At 47.0% G+C, this 18,754-nt stretch overlaps 1 protein-coding gene and 1 long non-coding RNA gene across 3 annotated transcripts in view; one reads left to right on the top strand and one right to left on the bottom strand.

Annotated features, from left to right (window-relative positions):
• The window catches only part of RAB31 (RAB31, member RAS oncogene family), an 84,332-nt gene that overhangs the window by 11,159 nt on the left and 54,419 nt on the right, over positions 1-18,754 (bottom strand). Inside the window, exons 4-6 of the mRNA XM_064150220.1 lie at positions 17,218-17,289; positions 13,864-13,973; positions 9,045-9,154 (exon numbers count right to left, since the gene is read on the bottom strand). Coding sequence (XP_064006290.1) covers positions 9,045-9,154; positions 13,864-13,973; positions 17,218-17,289 — 292 coding nt within the window. The remainder of the gene's footprint in view (positions 1-9,044; positions 9,155-13,863; positions 13,974-17,217; positions 17,290-18,754) is intronic.
• Positions 1-18,754, top strand: part of LOC135178870 (uncharacterized) — a 93,967-nt gene that overhangs the window by 33,266 nt on the left and 41,947 nt on the right. For both annotated transcript variants that reach the window (XR_010303767.1, XR_010303768.1), the window contains exon 2: positions 8,698-8,796. This is a non-coding gene — a long non-coding RNA (uncharacterized LOC135178870). The remainder of the gene's footprint in view (positions 1-8,697; positions 8,797-18,754) is intronic.

Genomic DNA, 18,754 nt, shown 5'->3' with positions numbered 1-18,754 from the left:
GATTATATGTTAGGAGCAAGTTCTTTACTATGAGAGTGGAACACTGGAACAGTCTGCCTGTGGAGGTTGTTGAGGCCTCATCCCTGGAAATGTTCAAGGTGAGGCTTGACAGGGCTCTGAGCAACCTGATCTAGTTGAGGATGCCCCTGCTGACTGCAGACAATGTTGAACTAGACAAGCTTTGGAGGTCTCTTCCAGCCCAGCCCATTCTATGGTAGAATCTATGATTCTATCTCCACACATCCAAATTAAGCTCTTTATTTTTCAAAGCAAAGGCATAGCTTCCTGACACTTGAAGTTCTTCCTAGGAGAAGGAACAATACAACTAAATTGTACTTATTTAATTAAAATCTGCAGGGGAAAAAAAAAAGAAGAAAAAAAAGATTTAAGTCTTACATGCATCAAAGTAAACAACCTAATTCCTCATGACTTTAATTACCAGCAGAGCCAACCTTGATTTGAGGTCCTGCTGTAATTAACTTTGGATTAGTTTGGTTTATTTATTACTTTCTGTTGAAGAGCTCTCCTCTGGTTGCAGAGAAACCCAAGACCTCACAAGTGGAATTTAAGAGCAGGCAAAAGGCCACTCAGTTTTAGAATCATAGCATCATTAAGGTTAGAAAAGACCTTTAAGATCATAATTTCCAACCACTAACCTAAGACTGTCAAGTCACTACTAACACATGTGCCTTAGCACCACATCAACACACTCTTTGAACACTTCTGGGGATGGTGACTCCACCACTGCCCTGGGCAGCCTGTTCCAGGGCCTGACAAATCTTTTCAGGGATGACATTTTCCTCATGTCCAACCTAAATCTCCCCTGGTGCAACTTGAGGCTGTTTCCTCTTGTCTACTGCTTGTTACCCAGGAGAAGAGAATGACTCCCACCTTGCTCCAACCTCCTTTCAGGGAGGTGCTAAGAGTGATGAGGTCTTCCCACAGCCTCCTTTTCTCCAAGCTAAACAACGCCAGCTCACTCCACTTCTCCTCATAAGACTTGTGCTCTAGACCCTTCACCAGCTTAGTTTTCCTTCTTTGAACACCCTCCAACAACTCATTTACATGAAACTTTGAAAGTGAGAGGACAACTAATGATAGAACACAGGGAGTATAAACAGTAAAGAATATGTTCTCAAGCATAAGCCTGGGTGATACTTTCTCATCCTTTCAGAGTGCTTTCACAGGTGAACACCTCCTATAGGAGCTCAGTTATCAGCTTGGGCTACCATAAAGGAAGGGTAAATGTGACTTGCTTTGTAACATAAATCTCTGCTTTTTGGACAGTAGGGTGGTAAAACACTGGCCCAGGTTACCCAGAGAAGTGGCAGAAGCCCTATCCCTGGAACCATTCCAGATCAGCTTGGGCAGAGCTCTGAGAAACCTCTTCTAGCTGAAGATGTCCCTGCTGACTGTAGGAAGCTTTAAGAGTTCCCTTCCAACCCAAACCAGTCTATGCTTCTATGACTGCTTTTCTTAAAAGGTCTGCTAGTCCCCTGCAGAGCAGTTCAGGGATACTCACCAAGCAGCAGACAACAGGCTGAAACCCACCACACTCAGCACTCCAAGCCTGAAAACTGTCCACCTGCAATTCCAGCCATCCACATCCACCTCAGTCAGGGCAAACATCCAATATCCACTGGAAAAGATCCCTCCCTGTTCCAGAGACAGGCATTTCTTCTCCCCCTCTACTCTGCCCTAGTGAGACCACATCTAGCATATAGTGTCCAATTTTGGGCTCTTCAGTTCAAGAGGGACAGGGACCTGCTGGAGAGAGTCCAGTGGAGAGCCACAGGGATGAGTGGGGGACCCCTATGGAGAGAGACTGACAGCTGTTTAGTCTCGAGAAGACTCAGAGGAGATCTCATCAATGTGTACAAATATCTGAGGGGTGGGGGTCAACTGGCTGGGGCCAAGCTCTTTTCAGTGGTCAGCAGCAATAAGACAAGCAACAGCTACAAACTGGAATATAGAAAGTTTCACCTCAACATGAGGAAAAACTTCTTCACAGTAACAGAGCACTGGAACAGGCTGCCCAGGGGGGTTGTGGAGTCTCCTTCTCTGGAGACTTTCCAAACCCACTTGGATGTGGGTTTAACCTGGAGAAGAGGAGGCTCAGGGGTGACCACATACAACTACCTGAAGGGAGGCTGTAGCCAGGTGGGGGTTGGTCTCTTCTCCCAGGCAACCAGCAACAGAACAAGGGGACACAGTCTCAAGTTGTGCCGGGGCAGGTCTAGGCTGGATGTTAGGAGGAAGTTGTTGGCAGAGAGAGCGATTGGCATTGGAGTGGGCTGCCCAGGGAGGTGGTGGAGTCGCTGTCACTGGAGGTGTTCAAGAAAAGCCTGGCTGAGGCACTTAGTGCCATGGTCTGGTTGACTGGACAGGGCTGGGTGATCTTGGAGGTCTCTTCCAACCTGGTTGATTCTACGATTCCATGATCTCTGGAGGTCCCTTCCAACCTTTGTGATTCTTCTCCAGCTTGTGCAGCACACAGCTGGTTAAACTGTAGAGATAGGATTTGGGGTTTGGTGGGGTTTTTTTTTAGATCTCCCAGTATTTCTAGGAAAGAAGTATTTGGGTTACATTAAATATTCAATCCATGAGCTGCTGGCAAGGCATCAGAAAATCAATAGCTTCATGCATTTCTAACTGAGCATTTACCACATGAAAGGCTGCATCCTGAGACTGAAATGCTCTGCTCTAATTAGGAAGCCTCATCTAGGAAGAACATCCTTCTCTGGATCCTTAAACATCAGCCTCCCAGTGCTACCATCAGTAAGACCAGGAGTGCTAACAACTCCACACCTCTTCCACAGGGTGACTCTGACAATCTTATTCCTCCCTTCTCTCTCACTCTTGACAGCAGATGCCAAAATGCTTCCATCTCTGGTGGCACACCAATCTCCAACACATCATCGAATGGTCTAGGTTGGAGAAGACCTTTAAGGGCATCAGGTCCAAGTGAACCCAGCGCTGCCAAGTCCACCACTAAACCATACCCCTCTGCACCACATCTATATGGCTTTTCAATCCCTGAAGGGATGATGGCTCCACCACTTCCTCGGGCAGGCTGTTTCAGGGCTGGACAACCCTTCTGGGGTTTCTGCCCAGATGATGCATGCCCATCATTTAGTTTTCATTTGAGCTCAAGTTTATCTCCTGTATCACTTGGCTGGGTATTCTCCAGTGATTTACTTGTCTCACTCGTTTACCTTTGAACCTCCTGATGCAGACTGGCATTAACCTGGGAGGCATGGGCTGTCATTTAGGGAGGACAGTGTTTATGTCATCTTCTCTTTGGTATCTGGGCCACCTTCACACTAAGGTACAGGCATTGCACAGGCTGGGGACAAACAGCTGGGCGTAAACCAGATCTGGAGAAGGTAACTGAGGCTTATCTGAGCTGCCAAAAGAACCAGTGTCTGAATACTGCCAGGGTGTGATTGCTCCTGAATGGCAGCACACTTGGGGCACCTTCTTCACTCAAGGAAAAGCAGAGAGTTCCAGTGGGTGAGCTGCCTTCCAGCCTACAAACAGTGCTCAGTGGACTAAAGGCCAACAACCAAGAAGGGGCAATACAGACATGGTGTGACCTGCACACACCTGAGGGATGGGAATTCATCCAGAGGAATCTGGATAAGGTTGAGAAGTGGGAATGTCATGAGGTTCAAGACAGCCAAGTGCAGGGTCCTTAATGTGGGTCAGGGCAACTCAAGGTATTAGTGCAGGCTAGGAAATGAAGAGACTGAGAGCAGCCCTGTGGAGAAGGACTTGAGGGTGCTGCTGGGTGAAAAGCTGGACACAAGCTGGTAATGTGCACTCACAGCCCATAACCAACCATGTCCTGGGCTGCATCTCCAGCAGTGTGGGCAGTAGGTGGAGGGAGGGGATTCTGCTCTGCTCTGCTGAGACCCCATCTGCAGTGCTGGGCCCAGCTGTGGAGCTCCCAGCACAAGAATGACATGGAACTGTTGAAGAGGGTCCAGAGGAAGCCACAAAAATGATGAGAGGGTTGGAACCTCTCTGCTATGAGAACAGGCTGAGAGAGTTGGGATTGTTCAGCCTGAAGAAGGCTCCAGGGAGACCTTCTTTTGGCCTTTTGGTACTAAAAAGAGGACCCAGAATAAAGTTTGGGACGGACTTGTTTAGCAGGACCTGTTGTGACAGGACAAGAGGTGATGGCTTGAAACCTAAAAAAGGGAGATTGAAACTAGAGAGAAGGCAGACATCTTTCACACTTGCCCAGGGAGGCAGGAGGTGCCCCACACTTGGAACCATTCCAGGTCACTTTGGAGGGGACTCTGAGCAACCTGCTCTAGTGGAAGATGTCCCTTCTCAGTGCAGAGAGGTTGGACTAGCTGACCTTTAAAGTCCCCTCCCAACCCATTCTATGATAACGATTCTACACTGTGCTGCTGCTGTATAAAGCATTCCTAACGTTTTTGCTGCTGCTGAAGTATAAAGCAGTGACAAAGAGCTGCTTGCACAGGACCCTTCTAAGGCTGGGGATAAAAAATTAATAACATTCGATCCCACAGACACTCAGCTATAAAAAGAGAATTGCTGCAGCACATGAGAAAACACTCTCAGCTCAAGCCCTTTTTACACCAAATCCCCTCCAGAAAGACACTGGGGAAAATGTAGCCCAAGTGGGGAATATCCAATGACTAAAAATATTATTATCTTGCTTACAGAGAAGTTTAACAGCCACAACCAAAAGAAGCCTTGGGTCAGGCACTGCTAAATGTAACTTAGTGGAGGTCCCAGTAGATGGAATGTTGACCACGAGCCAGCAATGTGCTCTTGTGGCCAAGAAGACAAATGCCTGGGGTGTATTAGAAGGGGTGTGGTGAAGTAGGTCGACAGAGGTTCTCCTCCTCTTCTACTCTGCCCCAGTAAGGCTGCACTTGTAATATTGTGTCCAGTTCTGGGCCCCTCGGTTCAAGAAGGACCTCAGGGAACGTCTTGAAAGAGTTCAGCACAGAGCTACAAAAACAACGAAGGGAATGGAACATCTCTCTCAGGAGGAAAGACTGAGGGAGCTGGGGCTCTGGTGATTGGAGAGGAGGAGACTGAGAGGAGACCTCATTCATGTTTATAAAGATGTAAAGGCTGAGTGCCAGGAGGCTGGAGCCAGGCTCTGCTGGGTGATGCCCAGAGACAGGACAAAGGGCAACGGGTGGAAGCTGAGGCACAGAAAGGTCCATGGAAACACAGGGAAAGATTTTTTTTCATTGTGAGGGTGACAGAGCATTGGAACAGGCAGCCCAGGGTGGCTGTGGAGTTTCCCTCTCTGGAAATATTCAAGACTCACCTGGATGCCTTCCTAGGTGATCCTGTTCTGGCATGGGGATTGGACTGGATGAGCTTTTGAGGTCCCTTCCAGCCCATAACATTCTGTGATTCTGTAACAGGGTTCAGTGTGGTGGCTTCTCATCTGAAATCCCAGAGGTCCCACAGCCAGGCAGAAGCTGCAGTACATTCCACAGAGCAGTTAGAGGTCTCTACTGTGGAGAAAACTGGCTGTGGTGACTCTTGTGCACAGTCTTAATCTCAGTCTTATTCACAGAATGGCTTGGGTTTGAAGAGACCTTAAAGATCATCTAGTTCCAACCCTTTTGCCATGGGCTCAAGGCCCCATCCAACCTGGCCCTGAACTCTTCCATGAGTGGGGCATCCACAATTCCTCTATGCAGTCTGTTCCAGTGCCTCACCATCCTTCTGGGCAAGATTTTCTTCCTAAAGCCTAATGTAAATTGAGCTGCTCCCAGTCTGAAGCCACCGCCCTTCACCCTTTCAGTCCATGTCTTTGTTAAAAGTCCCTTCTCCAGCTGTCCTGTAGCCCCCTTCGAATACTGGAAGGCTGCTCTAAGATCTGTACTCCAGGCTGAACAGCCCCAACTCTCTCAGCCTGTCTTCACAGGAGAGGTGCTGCAGCCCTCTAATCATCTTCATGGTCTGCTTTGGACCTGCTCTAATAGTTCCATTTCCAGTCCTTGTCTTGGGGGCCCAAAAGCTGCACAGAGTATTCCAGGTGGTGTCCCAGAAGAGGGGAGTTGCCCTACCTTCAACAAAATCAGAATCTTTGATTCTCATCTTTCCCATCTCTTTTCTTCTGGAGAAGAATTAAGGACACCACATTTGTGCTGAGATTGTGTTCTGAAGATGCACAAATCCTCAAATCCTCAGAGAAACTTACTTGGAAAAGAAAAATATCTTGAACAAATAGTGTGATGTAACAACCTCAGGAATTAAATGCTCTGTCTAAAATCTCTGCCATATCCCCCAGCTCTAATTGACTGTCAGCAAAACATCCCTGGCTGAAGCACATAGTGCCATGGTCTAGTTGATTGGCTAGGGCTGGGTGCTAGGTTGGACTGGATGATGGAGGTCTCTTCCAACCTGATTGATTCTGTGATTCTATAATTACATTGAGGGTTTTTTTTCCCCCCATTATACTGTTTCACTCCCTTCACAACATTTTGCCTGGGAAAGAGACAGTTGTGAGATACCTTAGAAAGAAAAAAATGTCTGTGTTCAAATGCCTCTGGGAAATGAAAGGCATAAACATGCAGCAGGTAAAGTTTTTAGCTCAGTTAAAAATGTTACTACCTTTCTACTGCATTTCTATTTCAGATATTGATTTCAAGAAGGGTTTTAAATGGGGAAATTCTTCATCTATGTTGGAATGTCCTTCCAAATCCAGCCTGGAAAAGAGCCAATAGGTACAGATGATCCAAGGGATCCCACATGATCCAAGGGAACCAGAAGCTGCTACCCTCCTAGAGCAGCACAAAGAGAAGGGAATGAACTCTCAGGCACTGTGACAGCCAAATTTAAGTTGCTGAACATCTTCTATGGCACCCCACAAATGAGACTGGTCACCAGGAGAGGAGATATGGCCACAGAGGGACTTTGTAGGCTGGAAAGGCAGAAATGCTGCCACAAGACTTGGGCACAGACAGACCTTTTTTTGATTGCACAGAGATGAAGTGATACAAAACACAGCAGAGAATCCCAGCTTGGTGGGGTTGGAAGGGACCTTCTGGAGATCATCTAGTCCAGCCTCTTGCTGAAGCAGGTTGCCCAGGATAACAATGCCCAGGAAGGTTTGGAATCTCTCCAGAGAGGGAGACTCCACAACCTCTCATGCCAGCCTGCTCCATGTCTCTGGCACACTCACAGCAAACAAGTTTTTTCTCGTGTTCAGATGGAACCTCTTGGGTTCCATTTTGTGGCTGCTGCCTCTTGTCTTGTTGCTGGGCATCACTGAAAAGAGTCTGGTCCCATCCTGCCCAGCCTGATGTAGTTGGAGGTGCCTTTGCTCACTGCAGGGGGGTTGGACAAGATGACCTTTGAGGGTCCCTTCCAACCTAGTGCAATCTGTGAATCTGTGGATCTTCCTGATGCTCACCCTTTAGATACTGACCAGCATTGAGAAGATCCCTCTCAGGCTGCTCTTCTCCAGACTAAACAGTCCCAGGGCTCTCAGCCCTTCCTCCTCACAGACATGTTGCAGTCCCCTCAGCATCTTTGTAGCCTTCCATGGACTCTCTCCAGGAGCTTCCTGTCTTTCTTAAACTGAACTTGCTACTCTAAATGTGGCTTCACTAGGGCACAGTAGGAGGGGAGAAGATCTTCCCACAGCCTGCTGACCATACTCTTCTCCATGGGCCACAGGACACCATTTGCCTTCTTGGCCATGAGGGCACATTGCTGGCTCATGGTGAACTTGTCCACCAACATTGCCAGGCCCTACTCTGTACAGCTGCTTCCCTGCAGGTCAACTCCTCACCTGCCCTGCTGCAGGGGTTTATTCCTCCCCAGGTGCAGGACTCCACACTCAGAAAGCTATCCACACCCTCACAACTATACCGATTAATCCTCCTGTTGATGAAGCATTTTCACTTGGTTTCCACCATATTTCTATGCACATCAGCTACCAACTCTCTGCTTTCTCTGTGTTGAGCACTTCATAAGGTCAAGACAACATCCAGGGAGACCAAATATTTCTATATATAGAACTAATTGCCTGTGGAATTAAGTGCACTTGCCTGAGTATCTAGTTCAGCCTAAACTCAATTTAGCTGATTTTCTCTGTCCATCATACCCATTATTAGGGGCAGTGCACACTGCCAGCTGCAGCACTGCCTGGCAGAGGCAGAAACTAATTAACTAATTACGTCTTGAGGATGAGATCCTCCTCCAGAATGTTCACAACCATTAGACACAGACAATCAATTCAACCTTCAGAAGGAAGAACTGGTTCCTCCACAAAGCCATCTCACACTCTCCTCCTTGGTTAGAGGAGGTAAGAGAAAGAGAGCACACTGTAGGAATATCTGTTCTCATTAACCACTTCAATTACAGTCCATAAAGGGAAGGAAGAAAGAGGAAGAGGGAAGAAGGAGAAAAGCCTCATTCATATTTCACCAAGGAGCAGACATTAATATTATCTAATGCTTGGTTGGGATGTTCATCTAGAGGGCAACTCTGGTTCAAGGGCTATTGCTCAGGCCACAGCACTTCAGCCAGAGACCAAAAGTGAAACCCCTAGGAGGCAAACTAAATGAGATGATTTTTTTCTCCTCCTTGTGGAGAATCTCAGCCTCACCTCGTTTAAAAGATCTGGAGAGAAAACAATTTCTTCTAATGAATTCTACAGCAATGACTGTTTTCTGTTGTTTTTCACAGACCTCCAGATGCATTTCTCAACATCTCAACATCAAGATGATAACATCAGCAGGATCACCTCTACAGCAGGCTTGACCCAAGACAGAAGATGTGACCCAGGTCAGAATTTATGCACGTAGTTAGAAGGAACAGGCTCACCCCATAGCTACTATCTACTCTGTTTTGCTCTGGTGGATTCAGAGTCATTCTTCATTTACATCTGCATGAGACAGCAGCCATGCTGCTGGCCCAGTAGATCACTTGATGTCCTTGGGAAAGAAGTTTTTAGACCCAAAATAGCTCTTTGCAGAAGGCCTCCAAAGAATCCCCAACAAACAAATAAATAAATGAAGGGAGCATTTACTTACTGATTGCTTTAAACAGTTCAGCAATGTTACAACCACTCTTTGCACTGGTTTCAAGATAAATAGCACCTATGGATTCTGCATATTTTTTGGCATCTTCCAGAGGAACCTCCCTGCAAAGAAAATAAATAGAACTTTATAGATCTAAGAAACCAAATTTGAAGACAATAATTTAATTTTGGAAAAAATAAACCCAACAAAAAATCTCCCACAGCCTACTCAGAAAGAGCTTAGTATGACCCTCACAGAATGGTGGGAGTTGGAAGGGACCTCTGGAGATCATCCAGTTCAACCCCCTTGCTTAAGCAGGGTCACCCACAGCAGGCTGCCCAAGATCACAATGTCCAAGTGGGTTTGGAATCTCTCCAGAGAAGGAGACTCCACAACCTCTCTGGGCAGCCTGTTCCAGGCCTTGGTCACCCTCATAGCAAAGAAGATTTCCTTATGTATAGCAGAAACTTTCTGGGTTCCAGTTTGTGTCTTCTGCCCCTTGCCCTGTTGTTGGGCACCACTGAAAAGAGTCTGGCCCCATGCTCTTGCCCCTTACCCCTTAGAGCATTGAGCATTAGAGAGATGAGCATTGAGAGGATCCCCTCTTGGGCTGCTCTTCTCCAGGCCAAACAGACCCAGGGCTCTCAGCCTTTCTTCCTCAGAGAGATGCTCCGTTCCCCTCAGCATCTTTGTAGCCTCCCCTGGAATCTCTCCAGTAGCTCCCAGAGGAACTGGACCAAATACTGCAAAAGTGGCCTGATTAGGGCAGAGTAGATGGGGAGATGACTTCCCTTGACCCACTGGCCACACTTTTCTTTGAGCCAGCAGTGTGCCCAGGTGGCCAAGAGAGCTAATGGCATCCTGTCCTAGATCAGGAACAGCGTGGCCAGCAGGACAAGGGAGGTTATTCTGCCCCTGTAATCAACACTGGCTAGGCCACCCCTTGAGTACTGTGTCCAGTTCTGGGCCCCTCAATTCAAGGGAGATGTTGAGGTGCTGGAACATGTCCAGAGAAGGGCAACAAAGCTGGTGAGGGGCCTGGAACACAGCCCTGTGAGGAGAGGCTGAGGGAGCTGGGGGTGTGCAGCCTGGAGAAAAGGAGGCTCAGGGGGGACCTCATTGCTGTCTACAACTACCTGAAGGGAGGCTGTAGCCAGGTGGGGGTTGGTCTCTTCTGCCAGGCAAGCAGCAACAGAACAAGAGGACACAGTCTCAAGTTGTGCCAGGGGAGGTCTAGGCTGGATGTTAGGAGGAAGTTGTTGGCAGAGAGAGTGATTGGCCTTGGAATGGACTGCCCAGGGAAGTGGTGGAGTTGCCATCCCTGGAGGTGTTTAAGAGGCTGACTGAGGCACTTAGTGCCATGGTTTAGTTGACTGGACAGGGCTGAGTGCTAGGTTGGACTGGATGATCTTGGAGGTCTCTTCCAATCTGCTTGATTCTATGATTCTTAATGTATCCCAGGTGACCATTTGCCACCTTGGCCACAAGAGCACATTGCTGGCTCACATTGAACTTACTGTCCACCAGCACTCCCAGATCCTACTTTGCAGAGCTGCTTTCCAGCAGCTTAACCTTTAAGCTGCAGTGGTGCAGAGTTATTATTCCTCCCCAGCTGCAGGACTCTACACTCATGGTGTAGTCCTAGTGTTCCATTTATGGGAGTTAGATCATGAGACTGAAAATGTCAACATTTCAGCAATAAGAAGTCTGCAGACTTCTTGGGCTTGCTGCTGGATTCATGGCTTGTGAAAAGGGAGATCACTTAAATCAGAACACATTTGCTTGGTTTCCTAACTTGGCCCTGATAAGAACAGTGTTAAAACACAACAGAACAGACATTGGACTCTGCTGATCTCTGCCCACAGCTAACGCTGAAGCAAGGTAAGGTATGACTGTGGTTAGAAGGAAACAGTGTCGTAGATCTAAGAGGAAAAGTGGGAGGTTGGCCTGGGTGATCTCCAAAAGTCCCTTCCAACACATATGACTGTGTGATCCTGTGACTTCAACATTGAAGTCTCAGCTCCTCTCTTTGAAACTACTTTTTAATGACCTGTCAGAAGGACAGGACACAGATCAGAAGGAAAAGTCTATTACTGCTGCTTACAAGTACACCAAACGCCCACCAGTCCTAGAGCTGGCAGTACTGGAACAAAGGAGAATCTACTCTCATCAAAATTGCCTGTAGAAATCCCTTCGAAGTGGAGAAGAACTTGGCTTCAACAGAGTGCCAGCCACTGCTGATTGACAACACTGAGGAAGGCAGCACAGTCCCTGAGCATCCCAAATCCATCTGGCAGCTCAAAACCAAACCTGAGATGCTAAATGAGGAGGGTAACAAGAGGACACAGTCTCAAGCTGCACCAGGGCAGGTATAGGCTGGATGTTAGGAAGAGGTTCTTTAACAGTAAGAGTGATTGGCACTGGAATGGGCTGCCTGGGGAGGTGGTGGAGTCACCATCCCTGGAGATGTTTAAGAGGAGGGTGGATGAAGCACTTAGTGCCATGTTTTAGAATCATAGAATCATAGAATCAACCAGGTTGGAAGAGATCTCCAAGATCATCCAGTCCAACCTATCACCCAGCCCTATCCAATCAACTAGACCATGGCACTAAGTGTCTCATCCAGTCTTTTCTTGAAGACCCCCAGGGACGGTGCCTCCACCACCTCCCTGGGCAGCCCATTCCAATGGGAAATCACTCTAGTTAATTAGAAGGTGATAGGTTAGACTCGATGATCTCAAAGGTCTTTTCCAACCTGGTTAATCTTGTGGTGGTGAGAAATAGTGCCAGTCATATCCCAAAGGGAGACAGTTAGCTCTTATTGCTTCCATTCATTCCTCCTCACGTTATCTCCTAGAGCCACACAGGTGGCAGAATCAAACATGAACCGGCACAGCCTGTCCTCTTCAGCATCTCTCCACACAGATCTGTAAAGCAGCTGTCTCTCTGATATCCAGCAAAACATCTGCCAGAATTTCCACAAAACTAAAGAAAGGTGCCAAAAAAAAAAAAGCACAGGAGCAGCTTGCTCCTGTGTGCTCTCATTATCTCAGTTTGAAACTCTCCCTGCCCAAGGCCATGTGTGTTTTCTGCCCACTGGAAAACAATTTGATAAACCAGTGACACGTTTCACCTAAAATCATTTTTACTGAAGTCAACCTGAAGACATGAAGCAGGCAGAGAATGCAAACAGCTGCATGCATTGCATAAACAATCACATTCCTGGGAGAACTGTGAAAACACATCACGTAGGAGAGTCTGCTCTCTTGTTTCCCCACCAAAAACCTCTTCAGCTGGACAGCCATGAGATGACTTTAGAAATTAAAAGCAGCTGGGGGATGCAGGAATAAGAAATGCAGGGAAAAACCACTGTCAAAGCCATTTGCAATAATGAAGAGGGGGAAACAAAAATCCCTAAAACAAGAAGAAGAGGAGACATTAGCTCATGGAGGACAACGAGGACCATGCAAGCATCAGAACATTTTGTGCATGGAATTGCTGTGGACTGACCAGGAGCAAGAAGCAGATGATCATCACTGATACTGCTTAAGGATAACTTGGTGGGAAGATCAGAGCTGGTCTGTGAGAAATGCCAGTATTACAGAATCACAGAATCTCTCTGGTTGGAAGAGACCTTGAAGATCATCCAGACAAACCTTTGACCCAGCACTGAAGACTCAACACTATACCACGTCCCTAAGCGCCAGGTCCACACAGCACTTGAAAACCTCCAGGGATGGTGACTCCACCACTGCCCTGGGCAGACCACTTCAATGTTTGAGAACCCTTCTCACACCATTTTTGGGGTGCAGGTTTCTCTTCATGTCAACAGATTAACCTACCTCTGGTGGCACAGCACAGAAAAGCTTGGTGCCATGGCAAATGCTACCAAAAGCACAGAGAGGGCTGGTGATGGATTTATTGCAACTGCTGCCATTTGTCACCCTCTCCACAGTTATTATGCTTGATTTAGTCAGGCAGTTGTACTGCTGGGAGCACTTGAGCAACAAATTTAATGTGACTCTCAGGGCAACTGAAAGTTCCAGATTTGTGCCAGTTGGGTTTGGAGTTTATTTTTATCCTTTCATCTTTTCTCCTACTTTCTATCTGGAAACCTTTAGTTTTGCCTCACAGGAGGGCTGAGCTTCACCACGTTGACAAGCATATCAGTTCATGTAGGAGATACACAATGGTGTTATACCATGAGGGAAAACTTCTAAATGAGGACAAACTTCCTTCTGTTGAGGCTGGCAGAGAACTGGAACCAGCAGCCCAGAGAAGTTCACAGAATCAAACAGGTTGGAAGAGACCTCCAAGATCATCCAGTCCAACCTAGCACCCAGCCCTGTCCAGTCAACTGAACCATAGAATCAACCAGGCTGGAAGAGACCCCCAAGATCAGCCAGTCCAACCTAGCACCCAGCCCTAGCCAATCAACCAGAACATGGCACCAAGTGCCTCATCCAGGCTTTGCTTCAACACCTCCAGGGACGGCAACTCCACCACCTCCCTGGGCAGCCCATTCCAATGCCAATCACTCTCTCTGCCAACAACTTCCTCCTAACATCCAGCCTAGACCTCCCCAGGCACAACTTCAGATTGTGTCCCCTTGTTCTGTTGCTGCTTGCCTGGGAGCAGAGACCAACCCCCACCTGGCTAATGTTCTGTGATTGTGTGATTCCATGAAATAAAGGATTATAACAACACAGAACAATACAGACCTAAACAAAATTATTATTATATATTAGAACAATGAAACAAATTGGTTGCTTGAAGATAGGAAACTATATATTTAGTGCAAGCAAAGCACCACCACCAATGGCCATGTTACCTGATACCAGAAAGATCACATTTGTTCCCAACAATAGCCACTATAATGTCTTCAGGCCCGTGTCGTTTTAGTTCTTGCACCCACTTCTTCAAAGTATTGCAAAACGAATCCTAGGTCAGAGAAAGAGCAAAGAATTAGCAAGCAGCCTGGTCTCCATTGTGCCATTTGCCTGCTTTATTTATTTTGGGTTTTTAAGTTAGAGGAAAAGGTAATAATGGGTTTTTTTAGCTTACAGACCAAAAGACGAGGGCTGCATCTATGTAAACTGCTTTTCAAAATGTAGGTCCTCAGATTAAGTCTTGACCTTGGACACTTCTCTTTTTTTACCCCTTGAAAGTAGTGCTAAGTGTTTTGCTTACATTGCCAGTGATAAAGAAGCTAACACAGCTCTTTTGAATGTGGCTAGCTGCTGATTTCCTTCATCTGTCTAGTTGCAGCTTCTGCCCACTGCATTATCATCTCAATCACTGTCATATTTTTGCTATCATCCAGGAGAGCTTTCAAGGACCTCCTCCCCACTGCATTTCCACATCTATGAGCTGGTAAAGTTCAGTTTATTCATTTTGAAACCAAAGAGACATGTGACCATTCACTTGGCTTTTCCCCTCCAAATACAACATTCAAACATTCTTGATGTCATAGAATACTTTGGGTTGGAAGGAGCCTTTACAGATCACACAGTTCAAACCCCTGCAGTCAGCAGAAACATCTTCTTCAGAGCCTCAAACACCTCACCTGAAATGTTTCCAGGGATGGGATAGGTACCACTTCTCTGGACAACCTGGGCCAGTGTCTTACCACCTTAATTGCAATGAGCTTTTTCCTTTTCTCTAGTCTAAATCTCCCTCTTTCAATTTACATCCAGCACCTCTTGTCCTGTCACAACAGGCCCTGCTAAAAAGTCTGTCCCAATGTTTCCCCCAGGCCTCCTTTAAGGCCACAAGTAGGTCTCCCTGGAGCCTTCTTTTCTTGAACAACCTCAACTGTCTCAGCCTGTCCTCACAGCAGAGGTGTTCCAGCCCTTGGGCCATTTTTGTGCCTTCCTCTGGCTCCACTCCAACAGGTCCATGTCTCTCCTGAGCTGAGGACTGCAGAGCTGGACCCAGCACTGCAGGTGGAGTCTCACCAGAGTGCAGCACAGGGGCAGAATCCAGCTTTCTTATTGTCCCCTTTAAGTACTGAAAGGCCACAGTAAGACCTCCCTAGAGCCTTCTCTCCTCCAGGCTGATGCAACCTACCTTTTAATAGCAAATTTTCTATTTCTTTCCACTAATGAGCTAACAGCATCAAAATCACTTTGCTCCTAGAGATTCTAATTATAAGACACAGATGAAATTTTTACTGAAACTCAAACTGAGCTCCCAGATATTATTTTAAACCTTTAATGTATTTACCTTTGGAAATGCACCTAAGAGCTATTTCTGTATCACCTCTATCAGTGTCATAGAAGGCAAAAGACTATCAGTCATCTGGTTAAAAAAAAAAAACAACATCCCTTCTGCTTTAATGATCAATGCAGATTATTAAGCATCAGAAAGTGAAAGACACATTGAGCTCCCTATTTTCCCTTCTTTCTTCTGAGACCTGTTCCACCTGAGCTTGGAGAAAGGCTGGCAAAACAAAATTCTATCCTTATAATGCATTACAAGATCAACTGTAAGATATTTATAGCTCTCTACAACCACCTGAAAGGAGGCTGGAATGAGGTGGGGGTTGTTCTTGTCTCCCTAGTAACTGGTGATAGGACAAGAGGAAACAGCCTCAAGTTACACCAGGGGAAGTTCAGGTTGGATATCAGAAAAAAAACCTCTCCACTGAAAGGGTTCTCAAACACTGGAACAGGCCCCCCAGGGAGGTGTTTGAATCTTCACCTCTGGAGGTGTTTCAAAAATGCAGATGTGGTGCTGAGGGTCATGGCAGGCTTGGCAAAATTAGATAATGGTTGGACTTGATGGTTCTAAGGGTCTTTTCTAACCCAAACAGATCTGATTCTAGATTTGCATTCAACATAAGCATCATTCCAGCATGAGTCACTCTTCCTCATCTCCTCTTGGCAAAGTAGCAAAGGAGAAGAGCACTGCTGTGCAACAATGGCCACCATCACTGGCCACAGGTCATTACACTAATGCACTGGAGAACCAGCCCAACCCTCTCAGCCTAGCAGTAAATAATCCAATTGGCAGGAAAAGAATAAAATGTGAGTGAACTGTCAGGACCATCCAACCAATAACACCTCCTCTACCTCAGCTTTGTCAGCAGGGGTTTCTCTCAAAAAGCAGCTACAACCTTCCAGCCTCCTCTGCCTGAGAAATGAGCCAGGGCAGCTTAGGATCTGAAAAGACAAATTTTGTTCCAAATGAATAATGCTGAGACAAAGCTCAGAGACTTCTTACTCATCCATCCCTGGAGCCCTCAACGCAGGAAGGACATGGATCTGATGGAGAAGGTCCAGAGGAGGGTCACAAAAATGATCAGGGGCCTGGAACAGCTCTGCTACAAGGATAGGCTGAGGGAGCCAGGGTTGTCCAACCTGGAGAAGGTTCTGGGGAGACCTAGTAGCAACCTTCTAGTATCTGAAGGGAGGCTCCAAGAAGGATGGAGAGAGACTGTTTACAAAGGCCTGCAGTAATAGTACAAAGGGCAATGGTTTAAAATTAGGGAAGAGCAGATTTAGACTGTATGTCAGGAACAAGCTCTTTACTATGAGGATGATGGAACACTGGAACAAGTTGCTTGAAGAGATGTTTGAGGCCCCATCCCTGGAAATATTCAAGGTGAGGCTTGACAGGGCCCTGGGCAATCTGATCTAGTTGAGGATGTCCCTGCTGACTCCAGATGAGTTGGCCTAAATGACCTTTGGAGATCCCTTCCAACCCAAACCATTCTATGACTCTCTGATTCCTGGTTTCAAAGACATGAGTCCTGCAGTGCAAATTCAAGATGAAATATGCTTAAAACCATTGAGTTTTAACATCAGTAATATGCCAACAACTGAATTTCTGCTTAACTGATGAAGTGGCTGGCTGGGTTTTGTAGTAACAACTCAGTTCCATCAGAGGTTATAGGTGGTGGTGTTGGGAGGGGATACTAAAGGATGTTGTAGTACTATCCTGTCTGCTTAGTCAGAGGACATCCAAATAAACCTTGACAAAATGAAGTCTCCAACCTTTCACCTAGGTGAAGCTTAAACAACTTTGAAGTAGGACACCTCTACCCACATCTACATTAGCTCCTGAAGCATCAACCCCTCACTGACACATACAGGGATGAACACAAATGCTTCTATGGTTGAGGGGCTCTAAATTTCAGCTCTGGAGGAGTTAACCTGGGCAAAAGGCATGCAGAAGGTCTTACCCGTTTGGTGACATCGTAAACGACCACAGCTGCTGCTGAGCCTCGGTAGTACATCGGAACCAGGGAGTTAAACTGTTAAAACACAGCACAGCATGTTGTTAACAAATCAGAACTGTCATGCATCTGGTCATGTCACAAAGCCTTGCCATGGTGGGACCACAGATTTGCTTCCATCTCCTAGAGACCAGACCTCTTCTCATTTCCCTTAAGTGCCAAGGAAGCAGAGCTCCCTCATCTCCTGTGTTCCTCATCCCGCTGGATTTACACCAGTGGCTCCTATTGTGTCTTTCCCATTACAGAGCATGGGCTCTGAGAACAAGTTCTGACGTGAAGCTCATGCACCTGGGGAGAAACAGCACCAGGCACCAGTACAAGCTAGGGACCATCCTGCTGGAAAGCAGCTCCAAAGAGAAAGGCTTTGGAGTCCTGCTGGACAGTAAATTACCTATGGGGCACCAATGTGCCCTTGTGGCCAAGGCAGCAAATGGGATCCTGGGGTGCATTAGCAAAAGTGTATCCAGCAGGTCTAGAGAGGTTCTCCTGTCCCTCTACTCTGCCCTGGTGAGACCACACCTGGAATACTGAATCCACTTTTGGGTTTCCCAGTTCAAGAGAGACAGGGATCTACTAGAGAGAGTCCAATGGAGAGCTACAAGGATAATGAAGGGACTTGAAAATGTCTCCTGTGAAAAAAGACTGAGAGATCAGCTCCAGGTATTTATTCAGAAGAGAAGGCTGACAGGGGATATTATTCATGTCTATGAATATCTGAGGGTGGGTGTCAAGAGGAAGGTGCTAGGCTCTTTTTGGTGGCACCCAGTGATAGGTCAAGGAATAATGGCTACAAGCTAGAACACAGGAAGTTCTGCCTCAACATGAGGAGAAACTTCTTTACTGTGAGCGTGACAAAGCCTTGGAACAGGCTGCCCAGAGAGGTTGTGGAGTCTCCTTCTCAGAAGACTTTCAAAGCTAACCTGGACATGTTCCTGTGTGGCCTGCCCTAAGTGATCCTGCTTTGGCAGGGAGGTTGGACCTGCTCAGATGCCTTCCAACCCCCAACATTCTATGACTCTGTGATCATCTACACTCGGAGGCCTAACCTGATGGATTATAGAACCCTTCTTCTGGCAGACATTTTGCTCTGTGGTTGTATCAAACTGGATAGGGCCTGGGTTGGAATTTCATAAAACACTGAGTCCTGTGTCCAGTTCTGGGCTCCTCAATTCAAGAGAGATGTTGAGATACTGGAATGTGTCCAGAGAAAAGTGATAAAGCTGGTGAGGGGCCTGGAGCACAAACCCTCTGAAGAGAGGCTGAGGGAGCTGGGGGTGTGCAGCCTGGAGAAGAGAAGGCTCAGGGCAGACCTCATTGCTGTCTACAACTACCTGAAGGGAGGCTGTAGCCAGGTGGGGTTGGTCTCTTCTGCCAGGCATCCAGCAACAGAACAAGGGGACACAGTCTCAAGTTGTGCCAGGGGAGGTCTAGGCTGGATGTTAGGAGGAAGTTGTTGCCAGAGAGTGATTGGCATTGGAATGGG

Source organism: Pogoniulus pusillus, chromosome 10 (assembly GCF_015220805.1).
Source record: "Pogoniulus pusillus isolate bPogPus1 chromosome 10, bPogPus1.pri, whole genome shotgun sequence".
Taxonomy (NCBI): Eukaryota; Metazoa; Chordata; class Aves; order Piciformes; family Lybiidae; genus Pogoniulus; species Pogoniulus pusillus.
Note: the sequence above shows the minus strand (reverse complement) of the source record. Positions and strands in the feature narration are given on the sequence as shown.